The 14,220-nt window shown below is 31.1% G+C and overlaps 1 protein-coding gene across 2 annotated transcripts in view; it reads left to right on the forward strand.

The window, feature by feature from the left end:
* The first annotated feature begins 15 nt into the window (after positions 1–15).
* LOC106078588 (dynein axonemal heavy chain 3-like) overlaps positions 16–14,220 on the forward strand; it is a 50,472-nt gene continuing 36,267 nt past the window's right edge. Inside the window, exons 1-24 of one of the 2 annotated variants that reach the window (XM_056019229.1) lie at positions 16–319; positions 1,554–1,655; positions 2,530–2,713; positions 3,115–3,147; positions 4,318–4,378; positions 4,578–4,707; positions 5,213–5,402; positions 5,862–5,937; positions 6,054–6,173; positions 6,322–6,447; positions 7,000–7,195; positions 7,526–7,705; positions 8,149–8,285; positions 8,621–8,726; positions 9,206–9,384; positions 9,792–9,885; positions 9,987–10,077; positions 10,446–10,636; positions 10,839–11,070; positions 11,752–11,963; positions 12,291–12,382; positions 12,609–12,723; positions 12,916–13,086; positions 13,725–13,856. In XM_056019229.1, the coding sequence (XP_055875204.1) occupies positions 299–319; positions 1,554–1,655; positions 2,530–2,713; positions 3,115–3,147; positions 4,318–4,378; positions 4,578–4,707; positions 5,213–5,402; positions 5,862–5,937; positions 6,054–6,173; positions 6,322–6,447; positions 7,000–7,195; positions 7,526–7,705; positions 8,149–8,285; positions 8,621–8,726; positions 9,206–9,384; positions 9,792–9,885; positions 9,987–10,077; positions 10,446–10,636; positions 10,839–11,070; positions 11,752–11,963; positions 12,291–12,382; positions 12,609–12,723; positions 12,916–13,086; positions 13,725–13,856 (3,171 nt within the window). In that variant the 5' untranslated portion in view covers positions 16–298. The remainder of the gene's footprint in view (positions 320–1,553; positions 1,656–2,529; positions 2,714–3,114; positions 3,148–4,317; positions 4,379–4,577; positions 4,708–5,212; positions 5,403–5,861; positions 5,938–6,053; positions 6,174–6,321; positions 6,448–6,999; positions 7,196–7,525; positions 7,706–8,148; positions 8,286–8,620; positions 8,727–9,205; positions 9,385–9,791; positions 9,886–9,986; positions 10,078–10,445; positions 10,637–10,838; positions 11,071–11,751; positions 11,964–12,290; positions 12,383–12,608; positions 12,724–12,915; positions 13,087–13,724; positions 13,857–14,220) is intronic. The other variant, XM_056019230.1, reaches the window with a different exon arrangement.

Below are 14,220 nucleotides of genomic sequence, written 5' to 3' on the forward strand. Positions count from 1 at the left end.
AGCTGAAATCATATCGAGGTAGCTTGCTTAGCAACTGGAGTTTAATATCTTGAAAATGGATTGTCCCACAAAACATTATTCAAGAAAATTATAATTATAAATATTGGGACTTCGGTCCGATGTGTAGATAATGTTGCGAATTCAAATTAACATGAGTTCAATTACAAGTCCACGTATTTCTGAAATTCATATTATCTTTTAGTTTTTCCCCCTATAAACTTTACATTTTAACGCGTGCTTTGTAACTTTGTTTATCTTTTAGAATAAACTAAAGTTTACCTTACAGAAGTTCTGAGAAATGGCGCTAGAAAGAGCCAAGGTGAGCAATATAGATCTACAAAGGATCTTAAGTTTTTCACAACAAAATATTTTAAAATTTCGTAGTTCTATATAGTACTTCATACGTTTTGTTAATTTATGTAGACAACATTAACATAATTATTCATAATATACATTTTACATATATTTAAATATTTACATTATATAATGATTATATGATTATGAGCTGTCTTACCTGTAATATGCAACATTTAAGGGTCTACATTACCTCATATACTACATGTGTTATATTTATTTAAAGTGAATTAGTTTAACAATCTAAAAACTCATACAAGCTATAACCATAGAAATTATTTAGGTTTTTAGAATAACCAACATTTCAGTGAGAGGTAAAGAAAGCATGCAGAAAATGTTATTATTCGAAGCTGAAAGCTAATGGTACAAATAAAGTACAGATGTAGGGTTAGCTATTTCTAAAATAATGTTAAGTGGATTACTTAATCTGACCAAAAGAATTATAGATAGAGATCTTTGAGTGCATCTCGACAACATCACAGGTGAATCAGTAATGGCCAAGTGATAATCACAGCTTTTAACAAATGGCTTATAATGAGATTCATTAAATATTAATAACACTTTATAGTATAGCCTGCTGCATGATTTTCTCCTGAAGTATCTGTAATATAGATTTAATTTAATTCCTGAAAAGACCCTTTTTAATTCCTTTTATTTCCCTAAAAGTTTAATTGGTATTTACATTATATTTTAAAGTTTTTAATTATTTTTAGACATAAAACTTTATTTGCCTATTAATGTAGTTTTTTTATGTTCCTTTCCTGAGCATAATGGTGTTGCATTACAAGTAATTTAATAGGCTGCCATCTATGATTCATTTGATATAATATCATTATTTATATTTAAAAAGTTTTTTTTTTGGGGGGGGGGGGGGAAGGGGGAATTTATTTAATAGATGCTGTTTTATAAATAATTTTACATTAAAAAATTTGGCCAAAAAAAATATAATGCTTAAATCTGACTATTTTTTAAAAGAATATAGCCATTATTTAGATATATAACATTAAGTAATAACTATTTGGAATTAATAAAGAGTGGTGGAGAAACAATTTCTGAATTTTTCTGATTGCCTTTAGAGATTCAAAAAAAAGTCTCCCTATGGTTGTTCTCTATGTACACCTCAAATGATTCTGCCCATTTAAGCTTTTAACATTTTGAATATTTGTTTTATTATCTTTTTACAATTTAATCTTGTTTAGCTGTGTGAGACTCCAGTCTACAGCAGTAGCATTGTACGAGGACTTCCTGGACTTCCTCCACTGCCTGCTGAAGGTAGCAGGGAACCTTCTGATCTGTATAAAGTAAGTTTGCAAATGTTTACATACAAGTGGTTCAACAAAAATTTGTTCCTCATGATTAACAAATTGTTCTCTGACAACTGTTTCACAGACATGGCTCGCTAAAAATGGTTGTCTATGAACTATTAGTTGTGATCCAGTAATATTAAACTACTTATTTGTTACTAGCAGGAAATGAGAAGGCATACTCACTCGCCAAGAGTGGGAGAACAAACTCACAAGTAAACTCTGCACTCTATCCAGAAGAAATGAAGAAATTAATTGTAGATAAAATAAAGAGCATCCATCCAAATCACAAGAAAGATGACGCTTACTATAAGCTATCCCGACAAGACCAACGTCTAATCTTTCGACTCAGGACCGGACACAACAGAATGCGACAACACATGTACCGGAAGCTCAAAATTGGAACCAGTGAAATATGCCCATGTGGAGTATCACCAGAAAATGCCGACCACATCCTCCAAAACTGCTCTCTCTACCAAGAGGCCCGTATAAGACATTGGCCCCAAATCACCCCAATAGAAAGAAAACTATATGGAGAGCTCCCTGATTTGGAAACCACTGCACAGTTCATCTCACGTATTGGTCTAGTCATATGAACACTCCAACATAACAATGAGAACGATGAAGAAGAAGAAGAAATTTGTTACAATTAGCTAAAAATTATAGCATCCCAATAAGCATAGTGTGACAAAGATTACCTACATTTAATTTATTTGTGTAAAAAAAAAGGATTTAAAAAAAATAAAGCAGCACATAACTTTAGACTTAGTGTATGCATTATGTCTATTAAATGTATTATTGTTTTAATTAATCTATTATTGGAATAAAAGGTTATATTTTAAAAATTTATTAATGAGACGAATGATTACAGATTGTGCTACGCAACAGTGAACATCCACCTCTTATGAAAGGCACATCATGGACATTAGCTGCTCCATTCAAAGAACAGAAATTTGACAGAACTCCCAGTGAGTCTATAGCTAATGTTTACACTCCATCGGCAAGTAGTCTGAAGTTGAAAGACTTACCAAAGTTGTACAGAGGAAAAACTAAAGGTAAACATTTAACTGTATTAGTAAAGACTTACACAATATTTGTACCTAAGAAAACTAAGCTTACTTAATTTCAGAAATGAACTTAATTTTATTGTGAAATTTCTTCTTGAGGCCTGTCTGTGGCGCATGCTAAGTAGAGTTTAGATTTACTAGGGTTTAGTGTTGTTACATAGCATAGTGGACCATATAAAAAGTGTAGCCAGCATAGTGCCCCATTTACTTTCCCAAAATCCTGCTATATACATGCTAGAGCCCTATTTGTTTCTAGGCCAGCATGTTTTTATTTCATTGTATCAGTTGCTTTAACTCAAATAAAGAATGATGTTTCAAATTAAGAGCTGATACATGATATATGAATTTTATCAATTTGCTACTTTACATTTGGGATCATGTTGTTTCAGAGTTAACAGATTTCTTTTTTACAACAGAGTCTGGTATGTCTTAGAAATGAGATACTATCAATTTAACCACAAATTACATCAAACTAACCTGCACATATGTTTTCTTTTCTCAGATTTGCATTTAAATTCAATTAACCTTACCACACTTTTTTATTTCTTGTGTTAACAAAATACATTTTTTAATATTAACTTTTGGAAATATTTAAAAACATCTCTAAAATAAAAAAAAGGCTGATTTCTTACTGGCTTTGTGTAAGTTTTTTTTATTGATACTAATATATTATATTTTCAAAAAAGTACTTAATGGTTTGAAAAAAATTTAAAATGTGTAGTTGTTCTGTTTTTTTATCACTACACTATATTTTTTAAAGCAAGCTTTATGTGAGCAGCATATCTACACATTGTTTGTGGTCACCAATCCAATTTTTATTTTCAGCACTTAAAACTACAGCAGCATTCATTTTTGGTATAATTATAGAACAAAATATGCATCACTGAAAAGTAGATTTATAACAAGAATATGTATATGTAAAGACTAGTTTTCTGATGTGGTAGAATAGTCATCACTTGTAAATTACTCACATCCATAGCTTATTGTTTTAATAGTGTGAAATAGTGACTCCACAAAAATTCTATTAAAGCCTGTTAGAATCATTGATATTTTCAATTAATAAGTTAAACAAGACATTTTAACCACAAAAAAACATGCACACATTGAAATATTTGTTGACAAAATGTTTTCTGATTTATTATGTGATCACTGTGAATATGCAGAGCTTAAAAGGTCTTGGAGCTAGACTATTGGCTAGAAACTTACTGAAGATGTTTTTCCAATTGTTTTTGTTTATCCTAACTCTCTGTCTTTAAATAAAGAAAAAAATAAATATTTCATTCATTACACTTTTTTTTTTGGTTAAATTTCAGAGATAGATGTTCAGAAATATCCATAATGATTCTTTTTAATTTTATTTAAAAATACTCTTTCTTTAAATGAATTAATTCCAACTTTACTGTTCATGGCTTATAAGTGTGATGCCTGACAGTCTAAAATATTAACATAATAACATTAAAACACCACAACATAGTATATTGGTCAATCATATATATTTGAATCAATTTGCACATTTTAAACTTTGAAATGGATGTTTATTTTCCGACTTTGAACCATAGACAGATTAAACTCTGAATTGTTCTTTGAATCAGTTTCAGTTGAACCACTTCATAGTCCCAAAAAAGTCAAAAGTAAAAAATTTAAAAAAGATGAGTAAGTATTTTATTGACTTGTATTCATTTAAAACTAATGCTTGTGCACCTCTTTTATTATGTTTCCAAGAACCTAAAATAATATTTTTTTCAAGAACTTAGAATTGTTTTACTAAAATATTAAGATTTTTTATGATGATACTGAATAATATCTTCATTTTATCCGATATTATCTTTCATTACAAAAAATTATTTTGCAGACCAGAGATTGGGTTATCAAGTCAAGCTCCAAGTCGACCTCTGACCCCTATTGAACAGATTGATATCATGATGAACATTGAAAATGAGAAGAGTAAAGGAAGCCATGAACCAACACAAAGAGATTTGGAGGTGAATCTTGAAAACATTGTCCTACCAGGCCTATTGAAACTATAAGTTTGTCTGACATAATTGCAGATCAAACATTTGGAATGTGATTAACAAATTTTGTCATATCCATCCTTCTTCAATATATATATTTAATCTAATATAAAAGCATAAAAAAATAATACCAACTGTAATTGATAAAACATTGTCAAAGCTTATATCTGAAACATAGATCTAACTAGATTTTTAAAACTAAATATTTACTTCTCGCTGGACACCCTCATGCAGGGAGTCAACTCTTTTTACCATTTTAAAAGTACTCTTTTGTATGCAGTTATCTTTCTTTCTAAATGTTTTTTTTTTAGTCTCCTCTCATGCACACGGAGGGGAGAGAATTAATTAACAATGAGAAACTGTTTCTCTAAATATTTTTTAAAAATGTTTTATTGACTATTTCCTTTTTTTTTTAGGTAAAGTATAGTTTTATTATTTTCTCTTTCAAATTTTGACTTTGTGTTTGTATGCGCAGCGCTACTATTACTACATACGGAAAGGGATTGCACCAACCATGTTGGCCCCTCAACCTAGCCAGCAGTTAAAGAACATAGAGAGCATGGTTCCCCCAAGCCTACTCACGGCCAAACACCTACAGATAATGTGCAATGAGCTAAGAACAGAAATAGCTAATGATTATGAAATGAGTGCTCGTAAAAGTATAGGTAAAATGTACTTTAATAATGTAATAAAAATTCTCTGTCATAAAAAATGTATATCCCTCAGTTAAATTCAATATTTCATAAGAATAATGGGGCTGTGGATTTTTAAAATATACATTTTCCCCATTTTTGTTATGCACATTGTCAAATCAAATCTTAACTTTGATGTCTTAACATATATTTTTATTTTTGACATTTGGCTGGATTAAAACTTAGTCATTTTATATCATTTTATATATTTAATTAAAGGTTATATAAGCTATAACTTTTACATCATCTGCCCTATAGACCACAAGGTCTGAAAGGGGAACTTTACTACTTTTAACTTTATAAACTATAACTGACAAATTAAGGTCTCAGCTGCACTGTTGTTGTTGTTTTTTTTATTTGATGATGTGGATACTTGTGAATCAAATTGCAAATTTTACTGTATATTTTATTTTCCTTTATTTCTCCATTTAGTGGACTACATCTTACAAGAAGACTCAGAGAAGAAAAGACTGCATATTGAATGGATACCTAAATCGTTTCCACCAAAGTGAGTGAAATGTGTGCCTTCTTATGTAGTTTTTAATGTGACTAGTTTTATAACTTTACCAAGAATGCTGACAGAAACAATGCAAAAGGTCAAACTTGTATTTTCCATGTTGTTAGAACCATTCGAGCCCCAGTGCCTTGGCATTCTTCATACACTGCTAAAAAGGCCACCAATGAACAACATCTTTTCATCACTAACCCACTGATGCTGAAGCTGCAAAACTTGTGGTTTAATGAGTAAGTCATTAGGTTTGTTTTTATAAACTTGGTTAAAAATGCACACACACAAATATTATATTTGAATCACATACATATTACTGAATTTTACTATTATTGCTGTTCTTAATATAAATAGATGGAAAAATAATGTTTTTCTATTATTTAGATTCTGCCACCTGCGCTTTGTAAACACTGAGATTCTGTTGCAAGCAGAGCTACCTCTCTTGCCTTCAGAGTTTGAGTCCCTAGTCAAGACGCAGTGCTGGGAAGCTCATGAGTTTCTCAGAAAAAAGTAAGTCTGTCCAGTCTGTTGTCCACTTGTGTTTGAATATTAACATTAGGACCACAGTCAATTGTCCACTCGTGTTTAACTATAAACATTCCAACCACAGTAAGTTGTCCACCTGTGTTGATTATAAACATTATGACCACAACCTGTTTTCCACTTGTTTTTTTTTAACTAGTTATTGAAGTAGTGTTTAATAATCATACACATGCATTATTTAAATTTTGTGCCCGATAGAAACATGCTTATAATGAACAGAGAATTAGGTAAAGAAAAAAGAGGATTTCTAAATAAAAACAAATTAGTTTTAATGCAGTTGCATCTGCCAAACACAGAGCACTAGAAAGAAATACTTGTTCCTTAAATTAACTAAAACTGTATACCTCATATACATTTGTTTTTAATGTAGAGAAATGTATTTAATTTTTTGTGCTGACCACTTTTAAAATAATACCCTAAAAATGTAGGCCAAGGAAACATTAAGTCTACTTCACGACTTTACTATATATAGATCTATATATATGTGAAACTTTACTCTTTTTTTTTTAACTGCTTCAGCTGGATCCCATCATGTGCAAAACTTTTTGTGGATTACAAGGAGATGTGGCAGGGTTTAGTTCCACCAGGAGAGTATGATAACACTGAGTTGGTACAAGAATTCTTCTCCTGTGTTGCCTCCCTTATGTCTTTGCAGCTTCGGTCGATGGTGATTAATTCACTGTCAGACTTTCTCAACTTTTTCAAGCATCACGAAGTAGGGGCAATTAATTAATTTCATAGTCCTGTCCTATGTTTTAAAAACAACTAAGTTTTTAGCCAAATCTCACATATTAAAAAAAACATTTTAAAACATATTGCAATTTTATTTTTTTTTGCACAAATATTCTATTCAGATATTTTAATGATCTTTAATTTGTAACAACTTATTAAAACATTATTAATCTAAAGCTTTCTAAATTATCATTGTTGTTACAATATTTTTTTCAAAACATAATTGAATCAAATTAGAATAATTACAACTATTTTAATGTTAATTAGATTTTATTATTGTTATAATTTCTTAACCTTTACCTTTGTTGTGCAGTCTGGCAATGACTTTGGAGAGTATTATGATGAACTGGCCTATGTACACAGGCCAATCATGATAGTTCGACTGAAAATTGAAGAGCCCAAAATCATTTTTGAGCCAACATTCAGAGAGTTGAGGGACATCATTCTCAGATGTTTCTCCGAAATCATCGCCAGTGGTGAAGGACTGAACAGGGTAGGTCTTAAGTTTTATTCCACATGTTCTTGGAAAAATATATGGGTATTATTATTTTTTTTCTAGGTTGATTTGTGAATTAAAATTAACCTTTATAATAGAATTCAAATAACTGGAGCTACTTTGATGGATGTCTGATAACAATTGGAAAAATTATTAGAATCTCTATATGAAATTCTTAACAAAAAACAATCCTTGTTTATTCCTTTGATGATCTATAGTGAGTCTACTGTATGTTTGTTATAAATGAATATCTGTCATTTTTGTGTGTGTTGTGCTGGCCAATTAGCACCCTGATAAATTGTTGCTTTGTATATAATCATAAGTGCATCTATCTAATTTATAATAGCATTATCGCACTACTTATAATAGTGGCTTTATGGGACAAACCAATAAGATGATAGCATGCGAGTGTCTATTCTAATCTGTGTTTTATTTTACAGGTGGAGTGTGAGCTGTTCCCAGATATGAGAGGTCAGAGACTTTTGTTAAGGTCAGTGAGAATTGATGAGAGCTTGGTCACCGACTTTGTGGACAAAGCCATGGAAATCTTTAGAATGAACATCATTGGCCCACAGAAGTAAGTATTTGTCTTGCACCTACATTTTCATTGGTAAAAAATAATCTTCAAGTATTGAAACACTAAATTCTTGTGAATGTGTTTAAAACAAATTAATGCAGTATATTATGTATCACATATATAAACTCCCACAAATATTTAACATTTTTACATATTTTAATAAAGCTTTATTAGTAAAATTATAATTGGTAAAAAAAACACACAAAAAACTATTAAATTAAAAATAACACAAATTCATTTTTATCAATTATATTGTGCTAAATAGTTTAATTAATTTGTTCAGGTAAATACTGCAAAATTATCATTTTGTCTCTCTTTATTCAAATATGTAATAGGTATCTCAATGTTTACAAGAGCTACTCTGATTTACTTAACAACAAGGCAGAACAAGATGTTGCTGCTTTTCTTAGGGAAAAACATTCTATTTCAGCTTTCAAACAGGTAAGTTGGAATGTAAATATATTTGTTTAGTTGTATGTTTTTAAAAGTTAAGATCTATTAGATTCAAACATATTATTTGGACAGCCAATATAAAGATCACCTACAGTTAAATGTGTATCATGTTACCAGCACATTGACCAACCACCTTAACTCTCCACAACAAAATGTAAGAAACAAGCATTTAAACTTAAGTTGCTGGGTTTGTTTTTTTTGGTTTTGTTTTGTTTCATTACTCTGCTTCCATGACAAATAAGAAAGTAAATATTTTTTAACTTAAGAGTTTGAAGAGTAGACAAATTAAAACCTAGATAAATGTTTGTAATGGTTCTTGGGGAGTATTTTAACTCAAAATAAATATGCCTGTAACTGTGATAGAAAAGCTGATTTGTAAAAAAGTTACTTAGTTGCTACAGCTACCTAAAGTACTACTTAAAGTATTAAACTTGAGATTTCATTTAAATTATATGTTTTGAAAACAGAAAATTGACTCCTATCAATCACTGAAAGATGAAATTGCTTCAATGAGAATCACAGCTCCACTGTGCATGTTTTGCCTCGACTGTGTTAGCTTAAACATGGATTTGTGCCTTCGAGCTCTTCGTCTGAAAGAAAAGCTCATAACATTTGTGGTTGATGAAAATCGAGAGCTCAACAAAAGGTTTGTGTAACTTAATATTATATTATGACTACTATGAGCTACCAACAAGAAGTGATGACGTTTTTTTTAAAGGTAAATTTCAAGTGAAGAAGAAATTAGTAAAATACTTTTAGAACAAAACAATCTGCAGGATGCTACTCTTTGCAGTGGTGGCAGAATGGTAAATCTCTCAGATTTTGATCTTTTTGAAGTTCAAGCTGAAGGCTGTGACTTTTAATTTTGAATATGAGTGTATTCCAGAACAGAACTAAATGGATATCAACATTAGTTTGGGGACATTAAAGTTTAAAGTTGGTAATTTGTTTTGAATGACACCCTCATTAACAATCAGCTACTTATTAGGGTAGCTTAACATCATCTAAAATATAGAATGATAGCTCTAAAAATTTAACTTTTACTATAACTAGCCTGAACAAGTGCTATGAAGATATACAAGAGAGAGTACAAGTGATTCCAGAGTCAACCAAGGATTTGGTAGATCTTCAAGAATTTTTAAAAACGGTAAGAATGTTCTTTTTTTATTAATTTTGTAAAATTTAAGTTTAAAAAAAATAGAATAATTAGTTGGTAAATTAATGATTTGGATTATTTTGCTCATTTAGTCAAGTGATATCACAGTTTACAAGTTACTAGACAGAGTTGCAGAGGCCAGTCACCGATTGATGTTCCTCTTAGATTATGCAGATTTCCCATGTAAGTTTTTATATGAAATAAAGTAAATGCAAAATTATTTCTAAATACTGGTGTTCAAATAAATCCTTCCAACAGAATATTATAATATAGCTTGGAAGTGAGAGAGTGTTCATACATTATTAATGATCAATCATCAAAAAACTTTGGTGGAAAAAAAAAGGAAAAAAGATTTTTTTTTTTGCTTATAACTGTCTTCACTTCAAATTTCTATAATTTCACTTATTGATTTTTTTTGTTTTGTAGAATTTTTTAATGGTACAAAAAGGCTTTCGTTTTAACTATTGTTAACTATTTAACTATCAATAAAAGTTACACTAAAAATTATTGTACTTGACTTCATCACTTTCATTTGCATGTTATGTTTTTAGATGAAGACATCAAAATTAACACCATTACATTTCATTGGCCATCACAAATCAATGCTATCTTGGATCACAGCCAGAACAGGATCATGAACAAGAGAGATCAGATTGAGGAGGAGCTCAAGAAACGAGTGGCTGGCTTCGAAGCCAAGATTGAAACCTATGTCAAGGAAGTTGAATCTTTCAAAAAGAAAGAGGTAACATAAACAATTTTACTTTCATTTTTAAAAATGTCTGTATAAGTGATGAAGTTCTTACAACTACTTTCATAATGTTCACTTTCAAAATAGATTTTCTCTAGATCTGAGAATTTTGTTTTTTAAGACTGTTTAAATGATGAAACTGGGAAAATAATTTGTTTTGCAATTGAAATAAAACCTATTCATTGGTTGGTCACAGTTTATGAGCTCAGAGGAGATGAAGAACAATGTGGAGATCTTGTCCCAGTTACAAGAGAACTTGGAAGCTGCTCGTGTTGAACTAGAAGGTCTGCAAGATGAACAAAGACTTCTGGAATGGGAAGTCACTGACTTTCCACAACTGGCAGCCATGTTTCAAACCAAAGAGCCATATGACAAACTTTGGAAGACAGCTTACAATTTCTATCTTAAGAATGAGCTTTGGACTCATGGTGAGAATCAGAAACTGAAGGGAAACATTTATATATAGCATAAGAAAGTAATTAAAATGTTAGCCATTCATTACTCCTCTAAAATTTATCAGCCTAAACCCAAAGCTTGCTAAAGAATAGTAGCAGACAGATTTTTATTAGATTTGTATTTATTTAATTTTTTATTTGATTTTAAAGCAAATAGATATATTTCAAGCTACCTGGTTGAGTGATATTCACTTCAGACTGCTGTGATGGTTCTGAGTTTGATCTCTGCCCTCTGTCATCCCCTGCCTACGTGCAGGAGGTTTAAGCACGGTCATAATAATATTCATTTCAGAAAGAACATTCAAAACCTATAAACATTAACCCTTTGGTAATAATGATACATGTCGATACATATCACTGAATTCATTGTAACTAGAGTATGCATCATTCTCAGAAAAATTATGAACTCTGACCTTATTAGAGATATGTTGAAAAATTGTTATAGCCTATTAGTACTATACTATCATTTCTTTTAATTTGATGTTAATTTTTTAAAAAGAAATGTTGTTTAGTCATTCAAGCTTCACTTCATCTTTTACAATTTAAGCGTGTGGTAATATTTAATATTTTCTTGCAACTTGTCTCTTTAATATTGTGGAATTTAGCTACAAATGTCGCAGAAAATGTTTTATTGAACTCCTCTCCTCCCCTTAGGTCCTTTCAAGAACCTCAACTCTGAGGAGATTGATAATGAGGTTTCAGAAATGTGGAGGACAATGTACAAACTGACCAAAGCCTTTGCTGACCAACCTGGACCACGTCACATTGCCAACAGTGTCAAGACTAAGATTGACAAGTTTAAGACCAACATGCCAATCCTACAGACAATCTGTAATCCAGGCATCAGAGACAGACATTGGGACCAGGTGTGCTATACTTTTGTACTTTTAGACTAGATGGTGCTCCATCTCCTTTAATCCTAATGTGAGTTTGTAATCCTACAACCCTGTAAGACTTGAGCACACTAAATGACATTAATATAAGGGCTCAATGAATAGAGCTTGCAATGACCTGGAGAAGTGAAAACAGTAGTTTGTAGACTTAAGACCAACAGAATTTGTTTGCTTTCTTTTTAACTTCATATATTCAACTATTCTTTGTATACATATGTAAATTTATTTATTTATTTTTATAAAAGTGAATTTATTTATTTGAGTTATTAAAATAAAAAATATCAATGTTTTTTTTTCCAGATGAGTGAAATTGTAGGGTTTGACATAAGACCTCAAGAAGACACGTCCCTGTCAACTATGTTAGAATATGGTCTTCATAAACATTTGGAAAAGTTGGTTTTATTCTGTTTATTTATTAGCTACAAAAATTGTGTATGTCTCAAAACAAGCAAAGCTCATTTAACTAGTGGCTTCACTATTGTTTTAGAATCATGTTTTTTTTTTTTTTTCATGTACTCTAGTTTTTCTTTCTTCATTTACATGTTATCCATTTCTCTCTCTGTCTTTCTGTCTCTCTTTCTTTGTACATATATTTGTATAAATCTTGTATGTATCTAGGCTAGAGGAGATCGGAGGTAGTGCTGCCAAAGAATATTCTCTTGAAAAAGCTCTAACTAAGATGAAAGATGATTGGAAAGATTTGAAATTTGAACTTGTGCCCTACAGAGACACTGTGAGCTACTCACTTGATTCATTATTTATTCTAAAAATTAAAATAATGTGTTAAAATGGAATATTTTTTTAATTTGGCATTGAATATGCTGATCAATCTATGTATTTGTTACTGTACATATTTGTTACTGTACATATTTGTTACTGTACATATTTGTTACTGTACATATTTGTTACTGTAAATCTTGTACAGGGTGTGAATATTTTGAGTTCTCTGGATGACATACAAGCCCTGCTGGATGATAACATTGTCAAAGCACAGACAATGAGAGGGTCTCCATACATCAAACCATTTGAAGTGGAAATGAAACTCTGGGAAGAGAAGTTGGTCCTGATGCAAGATATCATTGATGAATGGCTCAAGGTTTGTGCATGATTGCCTAATTGTATGTCATGTTAATTTTATACAGTGTTTTAATCTGGAATTCTATAACACTCTTGAATTTCTTATCTTACATTTGTTGTGAAAAGATAAGGCAGTTAATCATTATGCTTTACTTTTGTAAAGCTTTGATTACAGAAACTAATGAATGCTACATTTGCTCCATATAATGCAAGATCTGCTAGGTTAACTTTTCTTAGAAAAATGTTTTGGTTTGATTGTAACTACATCACAGGTAGAGAGGAGCACTATTTCATGTTTTCATTTTCTAGACATTTAAAGTTGGCTCTTTAGTCTGAGATTTGCTTAAGGAACAATTTACAGTGATGGCACAACTAGGATAGGCCTACATTTTTTGTTTGTAGATGCTTGAAGTATCTTTGTCTTTTTTTCCCATTTCTATTCTCTTTATGTTAAAATTAACAAATACTTACTGATTCATACCATACAAGTCATCTTTGGTTAGAGTATTTTATGGTGAATGTGAACTGATACTTTGAAATAATAAGTAAAATGTTTGAAAATCTTCTACACTGTCCACCCCAAGATTGTCATTTAATAATATATTTAAAACAAGTTTCAGATTAAATTAAAGTGATTGATTTAATTTTGTTTCAAAGGTGCAAGCAACCTGGCTTTACCTTGAACCTATCTTTAGCTCTGAAGACATCATGGCCCAAATGCCAGAGGAAGGCCGTAAGTTTGGTATAGTGGACAGCTACTGGAAAGATATCATGAAAGAAACAAAAATGGTAACATTTTATTATCATCTTAAGTTTGTTTCAACTCATTACTGTAACGTATCTCCTACTATCCAGGCTCTCTTCAAACCTCATAACTCAGGGCTCCAAAGTATCAGGCAGTTTAATTTCAAATACATCGCAATTGGCAACAACATTAACACTGTCTTTACAAAAACCTAGTCTCTGCTCCGCACTAACTTCCAACACCGTGCTGGTTCTCACCTCGTACTGGTCACATTGCGAGGTAACGTCAAGTCTTGACTCTAACACACTCGCTCTTATATAGGGTCTCTACTGGCCTTCTCGAACCGGATGGAGCATCACTTGACCACACAGGTTGATTACATTCGTCGTGACTTGCGTGCGTAATATT

The sequence above is a fragment of the Biomphalaria glabrata genome, chromosome 2, assembly GCF_947242115.1.
Source record: "Biomphalaria glabrata chromosome 2, xgBioGlab47.1, whole genome shotgun sequence".
Classification (NCBI taxonomy): domain Eukaryota; kingdom Metazoa; phylum Mollusca; class Gastropoda; family Planorbidae; genus Biomphalaria; species Biomphalaria glabrata.